At 35.5% G+C, this 26,586-nt stretch overlaps 1 protein-coding gene across 1 annotated transcript in view; it reads right to left on the bottom strand.

The window, feature by feature from the left end:
• The window catches only part of NDUFS4 (NADH:ubiquinone oxidoreductase subunit S4), a 47,135-nt gene that overhangs the window by 5,193 nt on the left and 15,356 nt on the right, over positions 1-26,586 (bottom strand). The window contains exons 2-3 of the mRNA XM_069001728.1: positions 21,156-21,234; positions 2,701-2,873 (exon numbers count right to left, since the gene is read on the bottom strand). Of these exons, the coding sequence (XP_068857829.1) occupies positions 2,701-2,873; positions 21,156-21,234 (252 nt within the window). The remainder of the gene's footprint in view (positions 1-2,700; positions 2,874-21,155; positions 21,235-26,586) is intronic.

The following is a 26,586-nucleotide window of genomic DNA, read 5'->3' as shown; positions in this document are numbered from 1 at the left end:
TATTTATTGCTATAAAAGCTCAATTTAAGAACAATGGCAAAGGATGAAAAAAAAATAGAGGGGTTCTAACTCTTAAAGAAATGAGATACTGGTTGTAGCAGCACAAAGACAGATAAAGCCTCCCTGAGACAACACTGCCTATGAGCCTGGGAGACAACTGGAAAGACAAGACCAAATTGCAACAAACTATTGAAGGAGCTGCCTCTCAACTGTTCTCTCTTTGAAGCTAGAAGGATAAATGAAGAGAAAAGACCGAAGATACACTGAACTCTCTACAATAAAGGACAAAGCCTGTGACTGGCAAAGGGGGAGGGGAAAAGGGGGAATCTCGCTTCCAGCAAAGACAACAGTGTAATTTTATCTGATGTACACATGGAAAAATGGAATTCACTATATATCCAATATATTCTCCAATAAAAAAAATCACAAACAAACAAACAAAAAACACACAACAAACAAACAAAACCAGGATAAAAACATAAATTACACTTTTGCAAGCCACTGCAATAGGCTCTCTTAAAGACATTTAAAGATTTCTCTTAAAACAGCAGTAAGTAAATTAGGAGCTAAGAATTAGTTCATGACATGACCAGTGGAGAATGAAGTGGCCCCAGTGTACTGCAATATTGTGACAACTTGTGCTTGTTGTTAGTCTCTTCCATGATTTGGGTTAGAAAAATCTTTTCAACACTACTAAAAAAGGAACAAAGAAGCTTTAAGTCTGAAGTGTAGTGAGGTACCAGTGCCCATTCAGTACTGCAAATATGGCAAAAGCCTTCCTGGATAGAGGTAGATGGGAAATGAGAATTTTGCAGAAATTATTTCTTCTGTTTTATGTGGAATAATCTTTCATTCAATCTAAAGACACTTCTGATTTATTTCTATAAATGAACTATCCGTGTGAGCAAACTTGATTTCAGGATGTCCAGCATGACGTCCTGATAGTGTCAGCAGTTCCAATGCCACAGAATTTCCTATACCTACCCCAAATTCTTTTATCAGTCACTGAACACTAGGATTCCACATTTTGTTCTCTTAAGAGCTCTCATACAATGGAAACTTCACACTTGCCACGTTTCTTTGTTTACAGCTTTATATTATAAGGTGTACTTGAGAACTTTGCCTTTAGGCATTCTTGTAACGAAACCTCCCAATTAAAAAAAAATGCCACAGTTCCATTTTCTTTAGATCTATAACTGGATAATCTTCACTGAAGAAAAGCCCCAACAGCCAAGAAACAGCAAGTGCAAAAAACCCCTAACCCCAAACAAGACTAAAATGACAGAAATATAGGAAAGACCTAGAGGTAAATAAGTATATTGTGTTCAGAGAAAAAAGGGCTTTAATATGTAGACCCTAAACAGCTCTAATCCACTAATCCCATTACATTATTCAAAAGGAAATGGAAAAATGTCTAAGAAATGGTCTTTGCAGAAATTAAATCTCAAGAGAAAAAACTCTTAGGTATTTTTGGGTGTTGAATGGTAACACCAGAGTCAACACTAACAGTTTTTACAAGAATGCCTTAAAAATAGAACAGATGCAAACTAATTTACAAAACTGTTAACCTAGCAGTGCCAATTCTCAACAGAGCACTTGCTTTTATTCTACCTGAAGCTTGCTTACCCATGAGAAATTCCTTTCCCTACCCCAAAATAAAAACGTATGTAGAGCCTCCTCAAATTTTTATGAGACTTGATTTCAGAGTTACTTTGAACTAAATTTCTGGATATACTTATGTTATAAATAAAAAAAAATTCTGTGACTGGATTTGGAATGTTAATAAATCTCAAAAAAATGCATCCTCAGGTAATTTAATGTTTAAGGTTTTAAAGTTTTCTTTCATAGAATTTTGTATTCTTTGCTCAGAAGTGCTAATATGACTGTAGCCAGGTATTTTCAGTACACATTTTATCCTTTCGGAAATTTGAAAAATAATCTTTAGTGGCTGACTTTGGTTTATGTATAATAATTAACTATTCTCAATATGCCTCAAAGGAGACAACTTCAAATCAAAATTACAGTATTTTCAGAGGAATTGCTGGCATAGTTTTCAGAGTCTACAGGAATTCTAACCATGCTGTGAAATGCAGGTAGTGTATTCATATAAGGGGAAAAAAAGAATTAAAAATTAGATGCATCCAAATTGTAATTACATCTCCAAATTACAGCATATCTAGCTAAAAGTAGTTCCTTTCTGTACTTTTTGTGTATTTAAGAGTTTTTAATACTAATATTAGCAATATTTAAAGAAACAGTGTAATATTTTAAATAGCTTGGTTTGTTGTGGTTTTTTTATTAGTTATGACTCCTTGTTTTAGATCCTCAGGATAAAAAAAATCCAGAAGTACTGTTGGTTTTGTTTAAAAGATGCAATTGAGAGCTGAGAATGATTTACTACTTTATGTAACTAAAGACTTTCTGGCCCTGATGCTGCCACACAGTAACATCACCACAATGTAATCATTGAAATTTCTGGTTGTTAACATCTTTTTCAAACTCTTCCAGATGATGTTGTGAGTAAAAATCTGCTTTTAAACTTAACAGATCATAAATCATACAACAAACAAACCCAACCACTTACTGTAAGTACTGTTAAAACACAACCAGATTTACAGGTAGAAAGGATATTTCAGATTTAGATTACTAGTGAGAGCCGAATACAGAAGAAAAGTATTTTCAAATTCAGTAAGTACTCACGTAGATGCCCAGCCCATCAACGGGTTCTCCCAGCGCTCCCTGTTATCAAATTCCATCTTCCACTTCTTTGTATTGTTAAGTCCTGACTGCATTGCATTACGTGCTGGAACAAAAATGTGAACTTTCCTGGTTTTGATGTGCTCATCTGGAACACCAGTTAAAGTAGTAATATCCTAAAAAAAACCATAATGTGACTTGTTAAAAAAAGGTTTGTAAGAGGGTTGTAAAATAATATTGCTTATGCTTTTTACATAATTTCATACCTTATTTTTAAAATTACAAAAGCTGAAAAAAAATTTAGAGAAGTAAATTATTATTTCAACTAAAAACAACGGAAGGTGACAGATGTTAGGGCTGCTATCGTTCTGCTTCCCCAGCTGAGTTAGGTTTTGCTTGGATCAGTTACCTGACCCTGCTCATTTCCCACCTACAAAACAGATAGTGCCAGAGGAGGGACTGGACATTTCCCCCATCCTTCTCTGTCCACAGCTGCAAAGTCAGGACTGCTTCAATTTGCACCAGCTAAAGCAAACATGGAAATGTGCAAACACTTTCTTCCTTCAGGAAAACATTAGAGCACAGACTGAAATATTGACAAATTCTAAAATTTTACATTACCATTAGGAGCCTGAACTTCATATGAACAAGACTGTTTACCAAAATACTTGCCAGCCAAGTATGTGCTGCAGTGCAAGTGCTTTCCCTTGGGCTTAGCTCTGTATAGAGTTAAGAGACACCAACACCTATGCTGACTCAAGAAGCTATGCTTAGCATGAAGGGAGAGGCAGAAGGTAGTATCTTTTGCACAATATGCTACTGATTGTTTGAGACTGCAGAGCAGGTACTAGAATTCAGCTCTCTTCTTTCTCTAGTCATTAGTTACTACATAAAGTTGACCTCCTCTTCGTGTTTCAAGCTATGACTCAGCATTTGACAGTCAGTTCTGCTGATGTTCAAGATCAGGAGATGCACATTTGGTGCTGGTAACAGTCTTCAGTATATTTGTGAAGGACAAATTTATTTAGGAGATTCCAACCTTCAAAGAAAAAAAAGACATATAACATTGTATATAACCAGTAGTAGGATGCCCTCCTCTACTAGGGAGGGATGAGCCTTGTTGAGGGCCTCCCTAAATAAACCTAAGAAAGATAAATCCTTCAAACCAGCCTAAAAATATTAACTGACTTTAACAAAGTGTAAGATAGGGAAAAACCTCACAAGAATTGCTATGAAAAATTACCCTCAGCACCATCTGATATAATTAAAGTGAACATTCTCACTAAAAACTAAACAGTAATTATATAAAATTAACCTGTCAGTTCACCCTAGTAAAGAGTGAAATCAAACATCAAATCCATCTATCTCTAAGGGGACTAAACTACTCCTGTTCCTTACATACTTAAAAGGCCAGTGGGAGCTCCTCAGTCTCCCTCCCTCCCCTCCTCTTCTGTCTTGTCTCTCCAGGAACAAGTAGTAAACTGGTAACAGTCCAGAAAACTGCAGCAAAACTTTGGGCATATTGAACTCATCTTGACAGTATTGCCATGACTTGAATGAAAAGAGAAACAAGTTTAAATAGAACACTGTGGTTTTACATAAATGTACCTACTAACTTTATGGGATTTTGCTTTGTGGAAAACTTAAAACTTCCTGATGCAATCACCAGACCATCCTTTCAAATGCAGAAGTTCTTATTTTCAATTTTACTTCAGAAAATAAATTTTGGGAGATCAGTCCCTCAAAACTACAAAAGGCAGGAAGTTTAAAGCATTTGACTTGCATTTGCTATTAGGACAGGAGGGGCAACAAACAAGCATCCTCACTAGCTTTCCAACTTCCGACATTTCTACCCAAACCACCAAAAGAAACTGTCAAAGTATCTTAACAATTCCATCATAAATGCTTTCATTAGGACCAAGTCATGCTTATTTTTAGTATGAGTCTACCAGTGATATGAAAGAGAAGCAGTACCAGCCACTGGAATGTTGCAACACCTATGTAAAAATACCTTCTGACAGACTGGCATTTCTCACTGGTGAAGCTTAAACTGCAATTTTAGAAGGAATTTGCTTAAATTTTTTCTGATTTGAATTGGCAAAGTGCTTTGTTTAACAAAAAGAAGTTTTTACCTGCAGTAAAGTTTGGTAAGGATTCAAAGTTTCAGCATGCTTATTTATACAAATAGGCTGAAATATTAGTCTTTATTTCTGTATTTAACAAACGTGAGGAAATGTAGTAATATTCACAAAAAATTTATTTTTCTGCTCCCAAACAATATGGTATGTGCAAAAATGCTGGGGTTGTTATCATCAAACACTTCCAGATATGTCAACTTCAAAACAGCTCAAAATTATGATTTTTTTTTTATTATTATTAACCTCAGGAATTCGTAAATCCATTATGAATTTTATGCTTCAGATTTAGAAGTTTTTGAATTCTTCCAGAATAATCTGGAAGTACTAAAATAAAGATACTATGTTAAATAACATTATGGACATATACTATTTTCTCCCAGAAAATCATAAAAATATTACACAGTGCATACAGAACACAATCTAAAAGGAGGGTTAAAACCAGAAAAAGCTGTATTTATGAGAGAACTATAGTAAAGAAATGCCTAGACTTGTTTATCTGGATGAAAGTAAAACCAAAACCTCAGACAAACCCTTCAAACCATGTTTTTTTTCGGGCACTCAGCTCTAAATCAAGGTTATTTCACTAATAATATAGGATTAATCCCATAAAAATCTTTTCAAACTGAAAATTAAAACCTGCCTGCTTTCTAAAATGGAAATATCTACATGGTGTTGCTAGCTCTCCATACTACATTTATTATAGCTACAGTTTCCATGCCTTCTGGGAATCTAGCAATCATTTATTGATATCTTCCCATTTTAAAAGCTGGCAATTGAACAGACAGTTGTTAGGACAATGAGTTTCTGGTTGCTGAAGCTCAAGTTGTCCTGACATAAAATCACTGATTTTGCTTGCTGTAGACATGTAAGGTACTGTAGCATAGCTGAGCTGTTGCCAAAGATATGGAATAAAAAGGCTTGGCATCTATCACGTACTTGACACCTAAAGAGCACAGAAGCTCTAAGATTCCTATTCCCTGTAGGCGCACTCTTAGTCTAGACAAACTGATTTCTCACACTTTTAAAATGCATTACAACACTCTATTGTGATCATTTCATCCACACAGCTCCAGCTAGTGACAGAAGAACCTGTCCTTTAAGCGACATTTCAATGGGCTAAAGCTCCCGCTCCAAGATGCCATTAAAACAATATAATACTTGAAAAGAACTATGCTGCATTGGGTTGAACTCTTTACTGGGTCTTCAGTGCTTTGTTCTGAGTTCAAGTTCTCATTGAAACTACCTGTGAACCAACTTTCCAAAACAAAGATATTTTTGACAGCTGGTTTCACATTACTACTTTTTTTAAAGTGTTCCTTAATGAATTTTGCTGTATTAGCATATGAAGATACTAGTGAGGTATTCAGCATTCAAAATCTTAAAGATATGAGATGACAATATAAAAGACTTGAGATTTGAACTGTATAGGTTTACTTTACTAAAAATTAATAACCCTGCTTCACATTTTTAAAACAGGCTGTCATCTAAAAGGTGCATTTTGACATTGTGTTTTTCTTAATATATATATTCTTTGAATAGCAAACTGAATTTTTTTTGTAACTCAAGAAAATTTTAATACTCATTTTGAGGCATTTTGTCTCTTCTTGGAATAAGCTGAAAGGGACAAAATACTTTTTTTTTAAACAGCAGAAACCACATAAAATTGCTTACAAACATAGGGATTTTCTTTATTATAACTTATATTATTTAAGAATGCTTGTCATAGTGGAAAGCCTACTAAAGCTGTTCTGGAAAGGGTAATAAGAAACGAAATGTGCTATGCAGGAAGGAGAAAAACAGATTCACAGAGGCAGTGTCAATGAAAGCACTATTCAGCATGAAGATGACTTATAAAGGAAATGAGAATTTCCTTCTTTTAAGTACTCCACTAATAGCACAAATTCCAAAGGGGACAAGAAATGGAACTCTCTAATTAAAGGAAAGAGACAAAATGATTGAAAGTAGCTTTGAAAACAAATGGTTTTGAATAGATGGGTCAGGTGTGCATAAAGGTGTCATGTTTCTTCTACAGCATTTCTTTCACCACAAAGACAGAAACTGTACATAACCACTATTAACTACCTACAGTTTAGCACTACCCCCTCTTTTTTTTTTTTTTTTTTTAAATAAAGGAAACAGGGAACAAGCAATGGGAAGTTGATGTCAAAACACAGAAAAACCTCCCAGCAAGCTTCCAGCAGCCACCCAGGATTTAGAGTCTTGCTAGCTGCTCTCTTTTCAATACCAGAATTTCACACATTTCAATGACCATTATGACTTCAAAGAATCAAATTTTCATCATTGTCCGTCATCTGCCGCTTGATTTGTATAAAGGAGTTCTTCTGCATGCATTCCAGACAAAGGGCTCCTTACTTTCGTGGCTATATATCAAGTTTAAAAGTTCTATTTGTGACAGTTGTGTCTGTGGTAAATTAGGGTAACACTGAAGGAGTGCAGCTGCTCTGCAGGAACCTCCTTTTTGGCATCATTTCACTTAAATAAAAACTGAATAATTAGCTTCTGCCTTTATTAAACCACAAAAATGCCACTGGCCTTAGCAATTACTTCCGGTTGCCCCACCTACTTAACCTCAATAGTTTTACACTTGTTAGAATGAAGAGAAAGTAGAAGTTTTCTGTACTTTATAGGAGTTTACAACAGCTTGCTCTCTTCCCCACCGCCAACATGTTTTACTAGACTAAGTACGTAAAGTTTTGCTATAAATTCATGTTGCAATTCACTTTATTTAAAAGTTGTTCTATCAAAGCACAGAACATCTTGCATAATACCCACAAACTAGCTGCTGTGAAAAGAATTTTTTATTTAATGTGCTCAGCTGCTTAACTGTAAGTCAGGATGAGAACATTTATGTTTCAACATTTCAGTACAATATTTTTGAAGGAAATGCAAGAGAACAGAATCTGCTATGTAAATTGCAAGTGGAAAAATGGAGCAGAATGAACTAAACATGGTCAGACAACGTTTATCTAACAGCTACAGACAAAACAAGGGGAAAAAGCATATTTGCCCTTAGGAAACTTTGTATCACACAGGATACAGTTTTCTTTCAGGCTTCACAGTCATTTTTCATTATCACAGTAAACGGTGAACAACATGGTATTACTCATAACATATTCTCCCATGTAGCCATCCTGCAGAATGATTAATAAAGAAGCTGAAAAAAGCACCTAAAGAACTGTATTTTTAAAAAGAAAACCAAACATTCTAAACAGGAAACAGAATTTGATAGTAACAAAGATTCCATTTAAAGAAAATGTCTTTTCACAAGCAGTTTTGTAAAAAATTAAAGAGAAACTGAAAATGAAGAAAAGTAGGTCTAATAGAAGCAGAAATCATCACACTACTGGAATCAAGCTAAGTCCACTACAATACTTTTTAGATTGCTGACTGCCATTATGTAAAGGAAGTATCAGCATCCAAAACAAGCACTGGTAGCTTCAGCATTTCTATTCATCAGTTTGTATTTCACAGCTGAGGCAATAGTGTAGCAACCACGAAGTCTGAGCATTCACTGCAGTTCCAAAAATTCCTTGAGAACTTCCCTGTTGTCCTGCTGCAAAGGCTCACTACAACTTAATATTATTCTGTACTTGCTTATATGAGAGACTACAAATAAAATGGCGCAACACATTCCACATGCCATTAAACCAACATCTCTTTGAATCTGTGATTTGAGAAAAACACAAGGAAAGAATAACAGAATAATGATTGGAATGTTCCTTCACAGTAGTAAGTAGAAAACATCCTTCTCAACAGCCCTTCTTTCACATCTTTAAAACACTTCACTTGAAGTCTGCAGTACATCCCCAAATTCTGTATTCACATCTCTTCCAAAAGTCACAGAAATTTGGTATTTATAAAAATGATTACTGGCAAGTTATGGAAAAAGCTGCTGAGTTGTGCTTTTGTTAGTTTAAACTACAACACTGAAAAGAAAAACAAAAACCTATGATTCTGCACCTCTCAGTACCCTAACAAGACTCAAAACAGAGATGCATTTTTCTTGGCACACTTGCAAAAAATACCTACCATTTAGCCTGCATTCTGATAGACAAGTAAGCAACATTTCAGAAATTTAAAAATGAAACAGTTGAAACACCTAAGTCCCACTTTCAGCAGAGACATATTATTTCATGTTCAATATCATTTTTCTGCCAAGAAAATATCACAAGCAACAAAAATGTGTTAATACTGCATTTTTTTTCCTGTAACAGTATGTCTTAGTTGTGTAGATGTCTGGGTAAATAAAAAAACATTAAGAAGAAAGGAAATCAAATAGCTGGGTTTACACTTTGGTTTCTCCATATATCTGAAATTAAGAAAATCATTATTAAATGGAGGAAAGCTGGGGCAATCAGGGACAGAGAGTATACTTCACAAAAATAGATTGATGTTGCTACTAGTACTCATAAGAGACTTCAGGGTAGATGTGATGCTCTTCAAACTGACGAAATGACAAACAGTATGATTATCTCGAACAAGGTGGAAAAAAGTCTGAATTACATAAGATCTCGCAATTACTTTTTCTTGTATCCCAACAATATTTAGAGAAAGCATACTTTCGAGAACTCATCCAAAACATATGTAAGCAAATGTTTTGCTTGCACACACACACAAGTGGCTGGGTCTTCGAGGTCTTTTAAAAATACAGTTTTCTACTGTGCATAAATTTCAAGCACTCGGCTAGAAATTCACAATGCTCAGATTAAAAAACATGCAAGGAAATAAATTAGTGAAGAATAAGACTACAGCCACATTTTTAGATGACAGACTTTCAAGTCAAAGAAGAGGCAGTCTTAATTTACCTGCATTTAGAAAGAGGATAACCAAGCAATTGAAACAATCTGATTTATCTTACAATAATTTACATTATGGCAACACTTCACTACTGTACTACCATAAGCAACTGCTCTTACAGATACTGTTCTCAGTGGAAAACAAGAGAACAGGCAGGAAAGAGCCTTGAAGGAAAGCAGACAGAAGTACTAGCAGATAGACACTACCTAGGATAAAGAACTTTGTACCTATTCCCCTGGTTAGTTCAATTTTGTATGTACTATTAAATAAATAGCATATTGTAGTGTACTTGTAGTTCAGTGGTGGCATGTTTTTCAAACATAATTTATTCATTTTGCAGTTCTGATTACTTATAATATAATCCTAGCATAAGTCACAGTAAGCAGATTGTCTTGCAAAGCTAAACACAGTATTTCAATAATATCTTGGTGAATTATTCATTACCGATGACTTATAGTCTATAAAATACAGTTTTGATCATGGACACCAAGAGCCTTAACCAGCAATTCAGGATAAGGTCTTCATATCTGAAGTGAAAGCCAAAATTCAGGCTACTCTTGTGCACTGGAAAAAAATTCTGTATTTTCTCTATGTTTCTGATGCTATTTTAATAAAGTACTTACTTTCAACATTCATTAGAAGTTAGGTGTACTTACAAAATAAACCATAAACATATGATTTAAATGAATTTTTTAAGATTACTGTTTTTCAGGAATTCTGTCAGGAACAAAAAAATTAAGTGTTATGATCTGCTTTATGCCCATCGGAAAACCTTACAAAGCTTCCTTTGAAATATCAATCAAGAAAATTTTGAAGTAAGGCTCCAGTGGAGCTCCCAAATTCAGGTATCACTTGCTCCATAATTGCCAGCCTTTAGAAAGGGTTTCAACTGATGTTAAATATGTGGCTTTTTCTCAAAGCTCCCTTATCCATTGAAGCTCCAAAAGACCCAAGGGAGCAAAACATTGAGAGCCTGCAGGGAACTGGGAAACTACTTACACACAGGTACTAGAATTGCTGCTGTGAGGCAGGAACACCTTGGTCAATTCCTAATCCAACCTGGACAGCAAATATTCTAAGGTCTGAGTTGTTGAGTACCCATTTGAATGTACAGCAACATCTTAGGAACTTATGATAACTCTGGTAAGGTTTTCTATGATGAATTCAAATCATAAGAAATATTATCACTACAGTGTATGAAACATTAATTGTGAATTCAGTTTTAACTAACTAACAGTGTCCCCAGGCTGGAAGCTAGAGCAAAGAATACTAAAATTTAAATTCCATTATCATGCACTTTCTAGTGTTCTTTTCCTCACAACCACCAATTAATTAATTCCCTATTGAATGGTAGTTATGGAGCAGCATTTAAGGTTTAAAATTTAGTAAACTATTTAGGGTTCTGTTTATTTAAAAAAAGGTACCCATCAAATGTGAGGGTGAAAAAAAGGGCAAAAAGTAGTGTTTTAAAGTTTAGCTTGGCAGTTCTGTCACACTACTGCATGGTCTGCTACTAAGAACAGTATCAGGAAATTCAACCAATGCCTGCCTTCATTGTGATGCATATTCTCTATTCTTCACATTGCCTTTATAGAGAAAGTGATTTCTGTAACAGATCTTTGCCCATACAGTTAGAAGTGGTGTGAGACATATGAGAAAAACAGAAGCAAATCCCCAATCAAGAAATGCAAATTTAGAGCACAATCCCTGTTAGTGCATGCCTTTTAGAAGAAGAAAAGTTACACTTCAGAAACTACAAGGAAATCAGACCTGTTAAAAGCTGTCCCTTACCCTAATGCAGGATGTAATGCTTCTACGTAATATGCATGCACTTTAAAAGTTGAAAGAAAGTGCTAAATAGTGTACATAATTTCCATACACAGCAGGTAGTGAAGCAAGAAAAGAACTGACACAGTTACCCTCATTAAAGAGATGCACAATAGAGAACTGTTATGCAGTGTTAGCATATTGAAGGTCTATGCATCAGGGATGTTGCGGCTATTAACAGCTTAAATGTTCACTGTATTTTGTTAATTAGTGCATATAGCTTTTAAGCCTTAACTGTGTTTTAGAAGGTTATTTTCTAACAGTAGCACAGTCATTACTTCCTGGTGGGAATTGGAAGGGTTGATGGGGCTTCAACTGTTTCAATGTTATTAATAAAATACTACTTAATGCCATTGGACAAACCGGGTTTCTTTACATTTATCTATATGGCTAGTTAAAATTGATGGCTTCAAAAAATCTCTCTTTAAAAAAGCTGAATCATAACTAGAACATATTAGTAATACTTCACAACTGGTTTTAGCTTGTCCTCTCTAGAAGTCAATTCCTGTAATTAGTACTTTGGCCTTTATAAGCTTGGCCTTTAAGATTATTTATAGGATGGAAATCATGCTCTTACACTTTCTAATACAATAGAGAGAAATCCAACTTGATACTTGAAATCCAACTTGAAATTCAGCTTGATACACTACATGTTTCCTTTCAGTTTTCTATTGCTGTGGGGAAAAAAAATTAAAGGAGAGTACAATGTACAATTTTGTTTACTAAATGGTGATAAAAAAGTAAGAATTTGTATTGTAACCAGACATTAGAGAGAAGATATTAAGTCAACCTCTGACTTAGTAGAACCAGAATGAGTTGATTCAAGAATGCCTTCAAATAGAGTCAACACAGCAACAAAAATGAGGTCCTAAGAAAAAACACACACCAGAAGAATAAAAAATAAAATACTAGTACAAGCTACAATATTTATCTTAAAACAGCTTCTGCCTGGTTAACATGCTATTCATGTGAACATTCATTCAAGTGAAAACTTCAAATACATGATTTATACAGGTGATGTTGGCCTACATTGAAAAACAGTTACTTATTTTTATATGTGAATTTATGTGCACATCTAGAAAATTAACTGACCAGGAAAACCAACAACTTCTGCAGAAATTTTTATCTGAATTACTAACCAGTCATAATTTCTCAAAAACATCTGCAACATAATTAAAACATCTTTAAAAAAACACTGTCCTTCATATGTCTCACCAGCATTTTGTAGAAATTCCTTATAGCTCAGCTTCCTCTCACTTGTTAACCAAGTGAGGTTTCAGGATAACAGGTAACAGGATAAAAGTTATTTTCCCATCAGCACAGACTTTCTTTTGCTTTAAACTTGAAGTGAGTAGAACTGAGTATGCCAAAAAGATACGTAAGAGACTAAGCAATATCCCTACAGTGTGTGCTTCACAACACAAGAACTAAATGGCACACTGAAACTCTGGATCTGAACATCAGATGCCCTCTCCATGGTCCATTGTGCCCACTTGACACATGTTAACTTTGCCAGTTTGAGAAAACAGACATGAAAGTATTTCAAAGATACCTCACAAACATGCCATCAGGAATTTGAAAAGCATCTGATTCCATCACTGATGATCTGAGCGGGGCAAGGAAGTACTGAAGAAGCACCAAGCTCTCTTGCAGCATGACCAAGATGGTCAAGGATTCCCATTAAAATACCAGGCTTCCCAGAGAAGGAAAGCTTTTCCTTTCTCACTTGATAAAATGATTCAGCTAGAACTTCATGACTAGAAACAGCTTTCATGTCTGTACAAGGAACTTTCTTAGGATTTGTGGTTTCCTAGACTTTCCTAGGCTAGGATTTGTGGTTTAAGTCTACAACTCAGTACTACAGAAATGCAGAAAGACACATTTGAATGCACAGAAAAATGATCACTGTACAGTGAATTGTTTATTCACTATTCCTGACAAAACAAAAAGAATTCATGTCATCTACAGAAATATTTCATAACATGGGATACGAACTTGGGTGTTTTAGACAAGGTTCAGATAATGATACTGTTTTATGAGAACATGGAAATACCACACTTTGAAACCCAAACTATTAAAAAAAACAGCTCCAAAAAAAGAAGTTGCTCCTGTTGATTACTTGGCTGTATCAACGACTTTTATTCTTCCTAGCAGACTAGAAACATGGTTTGCATACTTAGACTTCCAAAACCAAGTAAGTATTTGCATGTTGAATAACCCTTTGGAATCCAAACTAAACACAACAAAATGACAACCCTTTAACTTGTTCTGAGCGGCCATCACAGCAAGGTCTTCAAAAGCATTATTCTTTGATAGAAAATTAAATACTGTGTAATGAAATGAAAAAAGGAGCCTACATAGTTTTCAAAAAAACATACTTTGACCAAGTGCTCTACATTGAAGCCTTGAAAATTTTGCACAATAACGCTATATGAAGGAAGCCCAGACAAAACAGACACTCAGAAGGGTTGTGTAACCTCAATCACAGACACTTCTCCTTCCAACAGCCAGCAGAGAGAGCACTACTATGTACCAAAAGAAAAGACTCAGACCAAAGAAATCCAAATCCTTTGCCCCAGCCTAAACCCAAAATAAACGTACACAGGGATGAGAGGACAATTGCCTTCATGGATACAATGATCTAACACTTTATACGGGGTTCTGAGCTACTGCAAAATGTGCAGTTTTCTAAACTGAACACCAGAATTATTTTCAACTGAACTTTAGTAATACAGCAATATTTATTGTTCTTAGAAGACAGCTAAAGGTGATGGGAATTTCTTTACTTAGACTGTCACAGTTATAGAAAGCTTCTTTATAACAGGGAGTTTATAACTTGCCTGCAGACATTCTTACAGAAAGCACTTTATCAGCCAGCTGGGTTTTCTAAACCACTGCAAGCTTCATCAAACTACAATTGCTTACAAAAACAAGTTGTAGCAAGTACTACAGACTGAATTGAGCTAGGATATTGCAACTTAGGAGGGATTTAATTGCCAAACAGCAAAATATATTAAATATGCAGTAGCAAAAATATGTACATAACTAGATAAACTGGTAACCTGAGCTTGTTCTGTAATTAAGCCCAAATGCAACTGAAAATTTGAAAATGTCAAATTACTTCAATTAGAAGCAAACAAATTAATTAATGTTTAGAAATAAACATATGCTCTGGCAGACCAGAACAGTGTACATGAAGTATGAAAGATTATCACTATCTCCAGAGTCATTAAACCTTTAAGTATTACATTTCATATTATCTGCTTCTTTAACAAGGTTTTTTCTTCCCAAAGTATTATTTCTTAGTCTTCACTGGGTGAGGGGGTGGTGGGAAATGAGTGTGTGTGCAGGGCGAAACAGAAAAATAGAAAAATAACTTTGTAATAGATTATGTTTTGTAGCAAAAATGCAGTGTCACAAATAAACTATCAGTAACCGCAGAGTAAAGGCCTTTAAGCATTTAACTCTGTGCAAGTCCACTCTTAGATTAAACAATTTTATTAAAGTAGATGTGCATGTATTTTTGCTTCCTAATGGTCTTCTCTTTTGAATATTTTACTTCTATTGAAATAATTCAAATAATTTGGAAATAGTTCTAGAATATAGTTTTATACCTTAATCAGCCTCTAGCATTGTTCAAACATCAGAGTGGTCAAACAGAGAACTGCAGATGACCAAAGGCAAACAAAACATTTTTTTAAATCCTGGATCTTGAGTACAACACAGTAATACATCAAATAAGCTGATCACCTGCTTACTTGACACAACTGTGATAGAAGAAAGTACTTCTCCAAATCACAGGCTTCATATGCAAAGCCCCTTTGTGCAAAGCTAGAAACTGTTTCTCAAAATATATCTGCAAAGTAAAGGATGGAAAAAAATCTTTATTAGCCTAATTTTACATAACAGCTTTATTATTTTTTATTAATTTTTCACTATTCTGAAGCAAAATGCGAGCTGCTGTTCTAATTTATAAAGAAACCAAAAAACAGAAGGAAGACAAGCCACAAGAGGAAAATTTGAGGCTAGGGGAGGGAATGAGTAACTGTCTGAACCCCCACAGAAATTACCATCCTGATCCCATGCATGCTTAGAATACGACAAACCCCTATCAGAGCTATACATATGAAGTACAGAAAAACTTGTAAGTTAGATTCGTCATCTACAGAGGAACACTGTCCTCAACTGAATCCTTTATGGTAGCCACTTGAATAAATACTGCAGCTAGAGTGGATTAAATGAAGAAAGGATTATTGCAAATTCTTTTATCCCATTAAGGTACTTTAGGAACAGCTTGAACTCATCCTTAAGGAATTAACCCACAATGGGTTAACAGCACTTTGGAAAACCAAAACATAGAACATCCACTATATCCTTATTACTTAACACAGTGGTAATGCTTGGCTGGATAGTAGTTTCAATAAAAGAAAATCTAGTAAGCCTGTCCTTAATAAATGCATACTTTGCCAAGTGTTTCTCCTCACGGAGTTGCAAAAACAGCTCCTACACGCAGTCTTCAATGCAATGTCACACTGTCTCACACATAATTTTATGACACATTACTGCTTTGGTTTCCAGAGTAAAGTGTATTACATACTCTCAGTTCTTGGGAAAGCAATGATTACACTTTAAAATGCATTTTAAAGCTTGATTTGCTATATCCTTTGTTTCACAGCACTGTAGACTATCAGACTGAGATTTGAAGACGTTTCATCATTCCAGACTATTTTTCACTTGTTTGTATATTTTACGTTGAGCTGCAGTATTATCACTGTTTATTATAGTAAAGTCTATGGTTCTTTAATCAAACAAAGATTATACAATTTCACTAATTTTTAATCCTAGCCAAAATTAGGATTTGGATGGTGAACAAACTATGACTCAATCCTGAAAACAACCGTGTGATGTTTGCTAATAACACAGTCTTCTAGAAAAAATGGAATGGAGTGTTTCCACAACTTTTTTGCAGAAAAGGTTCATATTCTGAAAATCCTATCAATACACTGTTACTCCTAGATTATCTAGTAGTAAAGATTTAAAACAGACACTAAATGATAGCTCTAGACAGCCAAAAGGAAGCTGCTAAGATTTTTCACATGGATTTCACAATAGTTATTAGAATCACAGAAATCACTGCAAAGACATGTAAAATAATTTAATCCAATTGGATGGACAGCCAAGTCCATCACTGAACAATGTCCTCAAGTGCCACATCTACACATCTTCTATACATCTCCAGGGATGGCGACTCAACCACATCCCCAGGCAGCCTGTTCCAATGCTTGACAACCTTTCCTGTAAAGAAATTTTTCCTAATATCCAACCCATTTCCTCTTTTCCTATCAATTGCTACTTGGGAGAGGAGACCAATCCCACCTGGCTACAACCTCGTTTCAAGTAGTTGTAGGGAACAATAAAGTGTGCTGAGCTTCCCCAGGCGTAACACCCTCAGCTCCCTCAGCTGCTCCTCACAGGACTTGCGCTCCAGACCCTTCCCCATCTCCCCTGACCTTTTCCGGACTCACTCCAGCACCTCAATGTCTTTCTTGAAGTGAGGGGCCCAGAACTGGACACAGCACTCGAGGTGTGGCCTCACCAGTGCCCAGTACAGGGGGACAATCCCTGTTCTGGTCCTGCTGGCCACACTATTGCTGATCCAGGCTGCAGTATACGGTACTTTTGTATCATCATGAGCACCCTTTCAAAGATATGAACTGCTCACCCTCAAATAAAGGTTTCTGTGCCCAGTTTAGTTTATACAAGTTATTTTCAGTGAATTACATAGTTTGTCTACAGTCTGAAGGAAAATGGTCCTCTGATGAGGTTCAGTACTAAAGACTTCTGAACCATTACTTAGAAAAGGTTAAATAGCAGTACAGACAAAACAACTTCAGGACAGGCAGTGAAATGTCAATAGCATCATTCTGTTTAGCCTTTCATGCTTGTAACTGTCTGTCCCTAGATGTTCTCACCTGCTAAAAACTCTGCTTTAGTACCACTTAAACTGCACTGTATAGCACTGGCCTGGAATGCTTAACCCTGTGCAGCAACTCATCCTATTTTATCTTGGCCTGATACAGAATAAAAACATCTGTGAGGTAACTAAAACTCCCCAGTGACTAAGCCCTATAACTGCTCTTGCAATTATTCTACAGAATATATATTATCACTTGAATATTCTGCTTTAGCAATGCAATGGATAATTTCTGACAGTAGTTCTAATTTTGAAATATTCTTGAAATATCACTATAATTTCACCAATAGAAAAGTCCTTTTATTGACAAATATTTGTGGGAACCTTTCAATTGCAAACAGCAACCTCCACCAAAGTGCGTAACTCCAGGCTAAACATCCACAGTGCAGCCTTACCAGCACTGACTGGGACGCTTGCTTAAAGGACACATGTGGAACTGGATGACTTTTAGCTATGCACAGTATTGATGCACCCTATTCACAACAACTGAAACAAATTGCAGGAATTAGAACAGTTCAAATCCCCATTTCAGGCAAAACCACTTAAACTTTTTTATAATGATGATATAATGATGCATTTTATACCATACACACAAACAGTTAAATAACTTGGAACATTACCTGAGTAAGATTTGCTGCTGACAGCCTTTGCCCTCTATAGCCCAAATTTCCTAATGCAAGCAGGGTCTTGAGAGACTACTTTTCGCACAGCTATTTGTCCAGACTCTTGGAATATGACCTAATTGGTGGCCAGAGAATCAAAATGTGATACAAGAACTGTATTAACCGTATTTCTTTGAGCTTTGTTCCTTTTGTATGTTATTTTCTTCAGGTTTTACTGTCCATTAGAAGTTATTTTATTCAGTATTCACTGAAAACAGCTAATAACTGAGACAAAGATACAATTTCTTGGATATGTTCTACACAAGCTGAGCATTTAACTCCTTTTACATTAAAGAGACACTTTTTTTCTAGTGTGATGAATGTGGTCTAAACTACTGCTTTTAGTAGCAGTAGAACTCATTTTTCTATTGTATTCAACAGATTCTAGGCTGCAGTAAGTGATCAACTACCACCTAATTGTTCAATGTCAGGATGCTCATACCTCTTAATTTGTTTTTCCCAACACAAGGAATATTTTAGTACTTCTAGAACCAAATCATCCTGTTGAACAAGTTCTAGCATATGCATGTACACATAGGAATACAAGATCTACAAGAGCACTGGAAATACAGATTTATTCAATTAAAACATGCAGTTAGAAGTTTTCAACAACCTCAGCATTACTCTTCCAGCCTTGTACATATCAAGTCAAAGAAGACTTCAGTTTCAAAATAAGCTACAAGATGAACATGGCAAACAAGGATAACCACATCCTGTTTTCCACCTGTTCTTCCTTCTGATGAAATGCACGTAAAAGCACCTATAAGGTGATGCCCAGCTTTAAAAAAAAAATTTAAAAATATGGCAAAGATGACAAACCCATCAAAATACGATTTAGTGATTTCTAACAATCCCTAATTCAAAAGAAGAGGTCTTTTAAAATTAAATGTTATGTATCAATTTCCAGAATACAGTTTAAATACAACTTGCAAGGAAATAATGGTTTTATGCTTTGTAACATTAATTAACAGAAAACTCCTTTAATATGTTAAATTACTCTTAACTGGTTGTAATTAATCCTACTTAAAATTATACTGCAACCTAAAATAAGGTAAGATAGTATGCTATTTTAACATGAGATTTAACAGGTGTTTAGAGAATTTCTCTTAATGCTGAAAATGCTGAAAACCATATCAAACCCTTTTGTGACAATTTTCCTTGTTAATGGGACATAATTTTTGCCCATTAAAAGAACATGAATTTATGACATTATGGAAACTACTCACAAAATTTAACGAAAGCTACAAATGAAGCTTCTAATTTTCTGTCATTTTGTTTCAGGCCCTATAATAATCTAGAAAAGAAAAAAAAAAGTTTTTTGCATTTAGAATGTGAACCTACATGCACAACATTGTAAGAAAGTATTCAGTCTGACATTTAACCTAATACTTCAAGAAATAATGATTTAGATACATTATATCTAAATATATATATCAAAATAAAAATCCTTAATGGCTGCTACTATGAGATCTCAAAAAACCTCAGCAAATACGATATGAGAGTCTTCAACCTGATGACAACATATAATGACATTAGAAATATGCATTCCACATACGGTTCATTTACAGTAACACTAAGGGAACTGAATAGCTGTATTTCAAACTACTTTCACTTTCACTCAACTGTCATAGCTAGACAGGGTAATGTACAACACTAACTTTGGATAATGTACATTTAAATTCAAAATAGAAGATGGAAGAGTATTTATTTTGTGGGTCTGTCTTTGCACTGTAGTCTTTTCAGACCTATGTATCTGTCACCCAAGGCCACAGTAGGGAAACGTAATACTTTTCAGGCATTATAAAAGCTGTATTTACATACATATGTATATTTTAACATTAAAGAACACGGCATTTAAATGCCATTTAGGAAAATGCAGGTCTACTAACTTGTTCAATCTTATTTACACAGTGATTCACGATCTCTGTACAAATTTCCTGAATCCCAAGTTATGCAACTTGACTAGTAAGATAACCATATTAGCTAGAATAAAGTACCATTTTTTTCCTTAATTTTTAAATCTAAGATTATACTGTTACTTCTTAAATTCAGAAAGAAGTTTATGAAATAACCAATTTTTTTTTACCCATAGGTAGATTATTATTGCTACGTCTATACACAAAGCATGAGAGAAATAAACCCTAAAGAGTTGTTAAAGTAAGTGTGGGTTTTTTCCAAAAGCCTGTTAAACTTCAGCTGTCTCAACTTGTACATATCATTACAAATGTACAATTTATAAACATAAATTCCAAATATTTCTTAGGTAGTTAGTATAGCTTCAGGGATACAAAAAAGATACATTCAGTGTGAACTGTCTGGTACATATGATAGGAACATTGTTCTCCTGGAGATTCAAAAGCGATATGAAAACCAATGAAAGGCATGCTTCTGCTGTGATGCATTCCCCCCAGAAGTCTTACAAAAATTATACTATTGAATAATGTAAACATAAGTGTCAGGTTGCATCTAGAGTAACAGACCACACATTATGGAAGAAGTTACAAGAAAAGATTGCCAAATTTCTGATCTGCTACTGATTAGCAGAAGAATGTTATGCATTTGTTTCCAGTTGTAATCTAACCTTCATGCATATTCAAAAGCTAGAGTGTATATGCGTAGTAAGAATAATCTTCCATGATATTTCTTTACTCAGTATCTTTAGTAATATGGGTACCAATGAAGAAAATTTCAGGAAGCTGGCAAATTCTGTATAATTTCACTACATAAAAAATATACACAAATTTCAAAAAGAACAAACTTGTTATTAATTACAGTTCACACTGGTCCTTGACTAAAATGTAACAATATAAATAAGGTACTCATCATTTTACATTGTTTAACACTTTGAATGCCATATTCGTTCACGTATTTATGTTTTAGTGATGTTCCACTTTTAAAAGTGTATTTAAAAGGCTGTTGCTTTGTAGTTCACATTTATACAGCTTTCCTAGAAGAACGCAGAATACCATACTGAATGCCTATTGTGCAGAAATAACCCTGAAGGCCGTATCATAGCAGTATTCAGTAGAAAACCCTTACCAATTTTTCATCAACTGTGATGAGTTGCGTGTCTCGAGTTTGGTCCTGCGCCAGCCGCCATGTGGAAGTGCTCAGTGACCTGCAGTACAAGACTTGAAGTTAAAAAATGATTCATGCAATGAGAAAATAGAGGCAGACAAATCTTACATAAACAAGTTACTTTAACAATATCCGTCTTGTAAAAAAAATTGAAGAGGGAGAGATGAGGGCACAAAAATCCTTTTTCTCCCCAATTAGTTCTGTCTGCTGAGTTTTTGGCAGACTCCCACTTAGCAGTTCACAACAGGCTGCACTTTATGTCAGCCTACAGGCTCTCTGTCACAGAGAGACTGCCAGTGGCAAGGACTGTACTGCTCTATATGAATGTACAGTAGCCGGTTTGTCACGAACAGACAGAAAAATACAAGGCTGCTGCAAGCATTCTGGAACTCTGATCCTTAAAATGATGGCATCAGAGGAAAAAAATCCTAAATCTATTTGTAATGGTAAAGCTCCAATTCTACACTTCAATAACAGGACATTAACAAATTCAAAAAACCCCAAACCAAACCAAAAAAATAACTGAACAAACCCTAAACTGATACTGCAAACACAGTTTGCTTGTTGTGAGTGGGCAAAACTTGCAACTATTTTGCTTCATTTCTAAATCATTTGGGGTCAGCTTATTCATTACCAAGAAATACAATTTATCTTCCTGCATAACTGCTAAATCTGTAAGATACATATGGAAACAGAGAACCCAATTCCACATCACTGAATTAGCAAGTTAAATCTACCTTTAACTTACATTATGCCACTAATGTCAGGATTAGGCCCTTTCAGTACAAATCATCTTTTGGCAAAATAATGCAACAGCAGGTGAAACAAGCCAAGAAACCTAATTCTCTGAGCTCATGAGAGAATACCAGGTTGGAAGGGAACCTCAAAGACCATCTGTTCCAACCTTTTTTGGCAAAAGCACAGTCTAGACAAGATGGCCCAGCACCCTGTCCAGCTGAATCTTTGAATTGTCCAACACTGAGGAACCCACCACTTCCCTGGCGAGATTGTTCCAATAGCTGACTGACTTAACTACACTGTGAAAAATTTTCCTCCTGTGTCTAACCAAAATCTCCACAGGATTAACTTGTACCATTACCTCCTTTCACATGTGACTCACTGTAAAAAAGGATTGTCCCCCTTCTGTGTAACCAACTTTTAAAATGTTGGAACATGGCGATAAGGTCTCCTCTAGATCTTCTCAAGACTGAAACCAACCCAGTTCTTTCAGCCTTTCCTCACATGGCAGGCTTCCCTTTCCTTCAATGATCTTTGTGGCCTTTCTTTGGATCCTCTCCAGCCTGTCCATGTAGTATTGCAGGTATGGCCTGAGAAGTGTTGAGAACAGAGGGATAATAACTTCTTCATCTCTGCTGGTTATACTTTATTGATGCAACCCAGTGACCTGTCGCCCCTCTTTGCTCAGAAGCAACTGTTCACACAGATTGAGACTGTTTTCCTCCAGGACCCCCTGGTTCCCTTACCCCAGAGCTAGTGCCCAGTCAGGTAAATCCCAGACTATGCTGCAGTTCTGGATTATGATTTCCCAGGTTGAACAATAGCAACAACTTGCTCTTGTTGAACTTCATAAGGGTCTTGTCAGGCCATTCTTCCACCCTGTCTAGGTCTTCCTGCAGGGTGAATTTCCTTTCCAAGATGTCCACTTCCCCACTCAGTTTGGTATCATCAGCTAACTTTTATCTGGGTTTATCAGGATCCCACCAGAGATCACTTATGAAGAAATCAAACAGTACTGGGCCCAAAGCTGATCCCTGGGGACTCCACTTATGACAGGCTGCCAGCATGAAAGGAGTGATGTACCACCACCCTTTGCATGCTGCCTGTCAGCCAGTTCCCCCCCACTGCATGGACCACTTCACTGGACTGTAACACAGCAGTTTTTCTGGGAGGAGGCTGTGACAAAGCGTATCAAAACCCTTGGAGAAATCCAGGTAGACAACAGTGTGTACCATATTGAATTAAGACCATTTTAAAGAAATGAGGAACAAAAATGCAACAATTCAGTTTTCTCTACAAGAATCTTAGAAAACTAAGCACCTGGAACAAAGTTCAGTTCAGAAATATTTAATATAAGTCTATACATTCAACACAGATTACATTCTACTAAATTACCTTCCATCTACCATTAATAACTTCAAAAAAAATCTCCAAAGCACAAAATTTACAGGATCATGTAACTCTGCGGCATGGACAGACGCATCTATTCCTACTTAAAGTGACAAAATCTGTCAGGAAAGTTACTTTGTTTCAAGACCGAGAAGCTTTCAAGCGCAAGAAAGAACTGTAATTCCATAAAAATTCAAGGTAACTACTTTGTTAGCTCAAAATCTCTGTACCACAGAGTTTCTGGCTCAACACAGCTGCTATTTTTTAATTTGCGCATGTAAAATAATACATCATAAAAACAGAATAGGAAGATACCACAGTAATAGGAGAACAGGCTGTTACTTGGTCCTTAATCAGCAGTTACCTTAAGAGCATCCTGAACAGCAGCATTACACTTCTGTTCCAGATCTAAGTAGCTAAAGCTACAACATATCCAATCTTAAATAAGGCAAAAAACATTGTAACAGGAAAATTAGTTTCTCCCCACTACAGTAGCTTTGGTATCAAGGTAGTATTCTGCAGGTATTCCAGAACTTCATGTGATACAGTGCTCACTACACTACTTAACGTATGTCCAGAGAAGGACATTGGCTTATGCAATTTGATTCTTTCAGTCTCTAAAGAAAAGTAATCGAGACTATGAATCAAGAAGTTCTCTGAAGCTTGCTCTGTGGAGAGGTCTGATCAACATATAAGGATTTCAGTATGCAATGGATGTAAAAAGGCTGTAAGGATGTAAAAGATCAGAATGATACTTTTTCTTGCAATATAAATTCAATTATGAACAAAATTTAGGACAATTTCGTTTGAATATGGCTGAGTGTGGGTTGTTTTGTTTTAAACTGAAAAAGCATTAATCAGCTTTGAAAAGTACAAATGCCATGCCCTTGAAAATTATTTCCACTCAGCATTACATCATTTGACATTTTTTTTACTAATGCCATGATAAAGAGCAGGGTAAAAACCCCACCAGATTAAAGGTGGGCAGAATCTCTTTCTGAGATGCCTCCACATTTTACACAGAGGAAGCTGGGTTTTTTGCACCAGGTGACTGTCAACTGGGATAACTTCCAAGGCAACAATACCTTATAGCTCTCCATGATATTTTAGCTATTCTTCAAAAGGAGATGGACAGCTTACTAAACAAAGTCAACTTCTCCTCTTCACCATTTTTCAAAGACATTTCTCTTGACTACACAATTCTGAAAAATACACAACTGTTACTGGAATTTGCAACCTTGTACACTTCTTAAATGAGCTGCCTTCTGTCCATCCCTAGACTGCAATGAGTTGGAAAGAACATACTTTCTCTGAGAACTTCTTAAGTGGAGAGTGGTCGAAAACTGGCTTTTGTACTAGACTAGGAAAGTGAATCTCAAGACAGTGGAAGAGAGACCTCCATCTGAAAATACATAAAACACCAGTTTTTCTTTAAAGATGACAGGCTGATGATATTTCCATTTGTTGCATCTCTCACAGGAAGGTCATCAGGAGCTTGGAAAAACCAGCAACTCTGAAACGTCATGTGAACTGAAATACTGCTATTTGAAAGCTAATAGAAAATGTAGCTTGATTCCTAGAATGACTGTTTAATTTTTAAGAGGTTTCATTGCAAGTTTGTAGCTAATGCTACTTAACTGAGGAAAGAACCAGGAAACCCACCTCTTTCACACAACCCTCTCTTCTCCAACTCCCACAATGGCAAGTATAATTTCCTCACTCAAGCTTCCTCTTAGAAATTGTATAAACTTTATTATATCTATTCTACCTTCAAATTAAATGAATCCTCAATCTAAATCACTTAAGTGAACACTTGACTTAAGCCTTTTATTCATCCTCAACAGTACAGTAATTCTCACAAAACTCCCCATTATTATTTGCTTCTGCCCACATCCATCTGGAATTTCACACAGGTTTTCTGATGGATAATCTTGCAGAATTATAAAACATACATTTTTACAGTTCCATTCTCACAAGGTTCTACTGCTTTTTTCTATTACTGACCTCTGAAAAGGTAATCTGCTTTCTTCCTTTCTCTCTGTAAGCAGTACAGGTATATATTACCCCATTTTGCTTCTTTTTGACTGCTTATACCTTTTTTTCCCCCCTGTTGAAATATCTTTGGATGAGGCCTTAAGAACAGGAAGTTCTATTTCTACCCTGTTCCAAGTCTAATCAAACTCTGATTTAAAATAACTGTACAAAGAATACTTAGAATAATCACAAATAGACTGGTAAAATAATTCTGAATTTCAGAAACTATACAGAAAGTTTTACACATAGCTAGAAACAATAAACCTTGCTATCTTCTAGGCTCATTAGTGTCCTATTCAAAACACGTACCAAACAAACTTCCTTCATGGTTACTATCTAATAAACAAAGCGTGACAAGGCTCCAAGCCGGCCACGGCTCTGTTGTGAATATGCCCAAATGTTTTCCTTATAGTGAGCTTGCTAGTGATGAATAAACAGGCATTTAAATGTAAAAACCTAGGTATAAAAGCCAGCCTTATAAAACAAAAACTCTTCAAAATTACATAGAACAAAAATTAAGGTTTACTAAATAAAGCCACTTCTCTATGATTTTGCATATACTTTCCCACACTACAGCACCTCTTTACCTTCTGAGTCCACCATTTAAATGTCATTTAGTTTATATTTACAAAAGGATTTTCTCCCTGGCCCTTGCCATTATGTTGGGAATCCCCATTCCTAATCTTGACCTATATGATCTGATACCATTATTTTACACTATTATAATTTAATATTTTCTATAGTTGATAGTAATTTCATGATACTAATTTCTACAGGTCTTTTAAACTGCAACATGTATACCAAAATTTTGTCTTTACCATCAATCTGATTATTTCAGCGTGGACTTTGCTTTTATATATGCTAAAAACAATATACTTTAATTATATTTCTGGGTCTCAGTGTTAGGAATTTTAAATAGGTTAAAGTGACTTTTTCTTCCACTGTGCATAGTTCATTAGAGGCATTATAGAACTGAACATTGCATCTAGAATGAATTAGGGCTACCATTTGTTATTTTAGAGTGTCACAATAAACCTAGACATGTAAAATATCTTTTACACTGTATAGACAGGAATAGATATTTTGCAATATCTACATGGTCTTATTAAGTACTTGTAACTTTTCCATCAGCTCAGTAATGTGGAATTAATTAATGAGGACTACCAGCAAAAATAAGTGTTTGCAGAATTCAAAACTTTCTGTAGGTATCATGTGTCCTGGAAAAACAAAT

This window comes from Aphelocoma coerulescens (genome assembly GCF_041296385.1).
Source record: "Aphelocoma coerulescens isolate FSJ_1873_10779 chromosome Z unlocalized genomic scaffold, UR_Acoe_1.0 ChrZ, whole genome shotgun sequence".
NCBI lineage: Eukaryota > Metazoa > Chordata > Aves > Passeriformes > Corvidae > Aphelocoma > Aphelocoma coerulescens.
The sequence above is the reverse complement of the archived record's forward strand: the minus strand, read 5'-3'. Positions and strand labels throughout refer to the sequence as shown.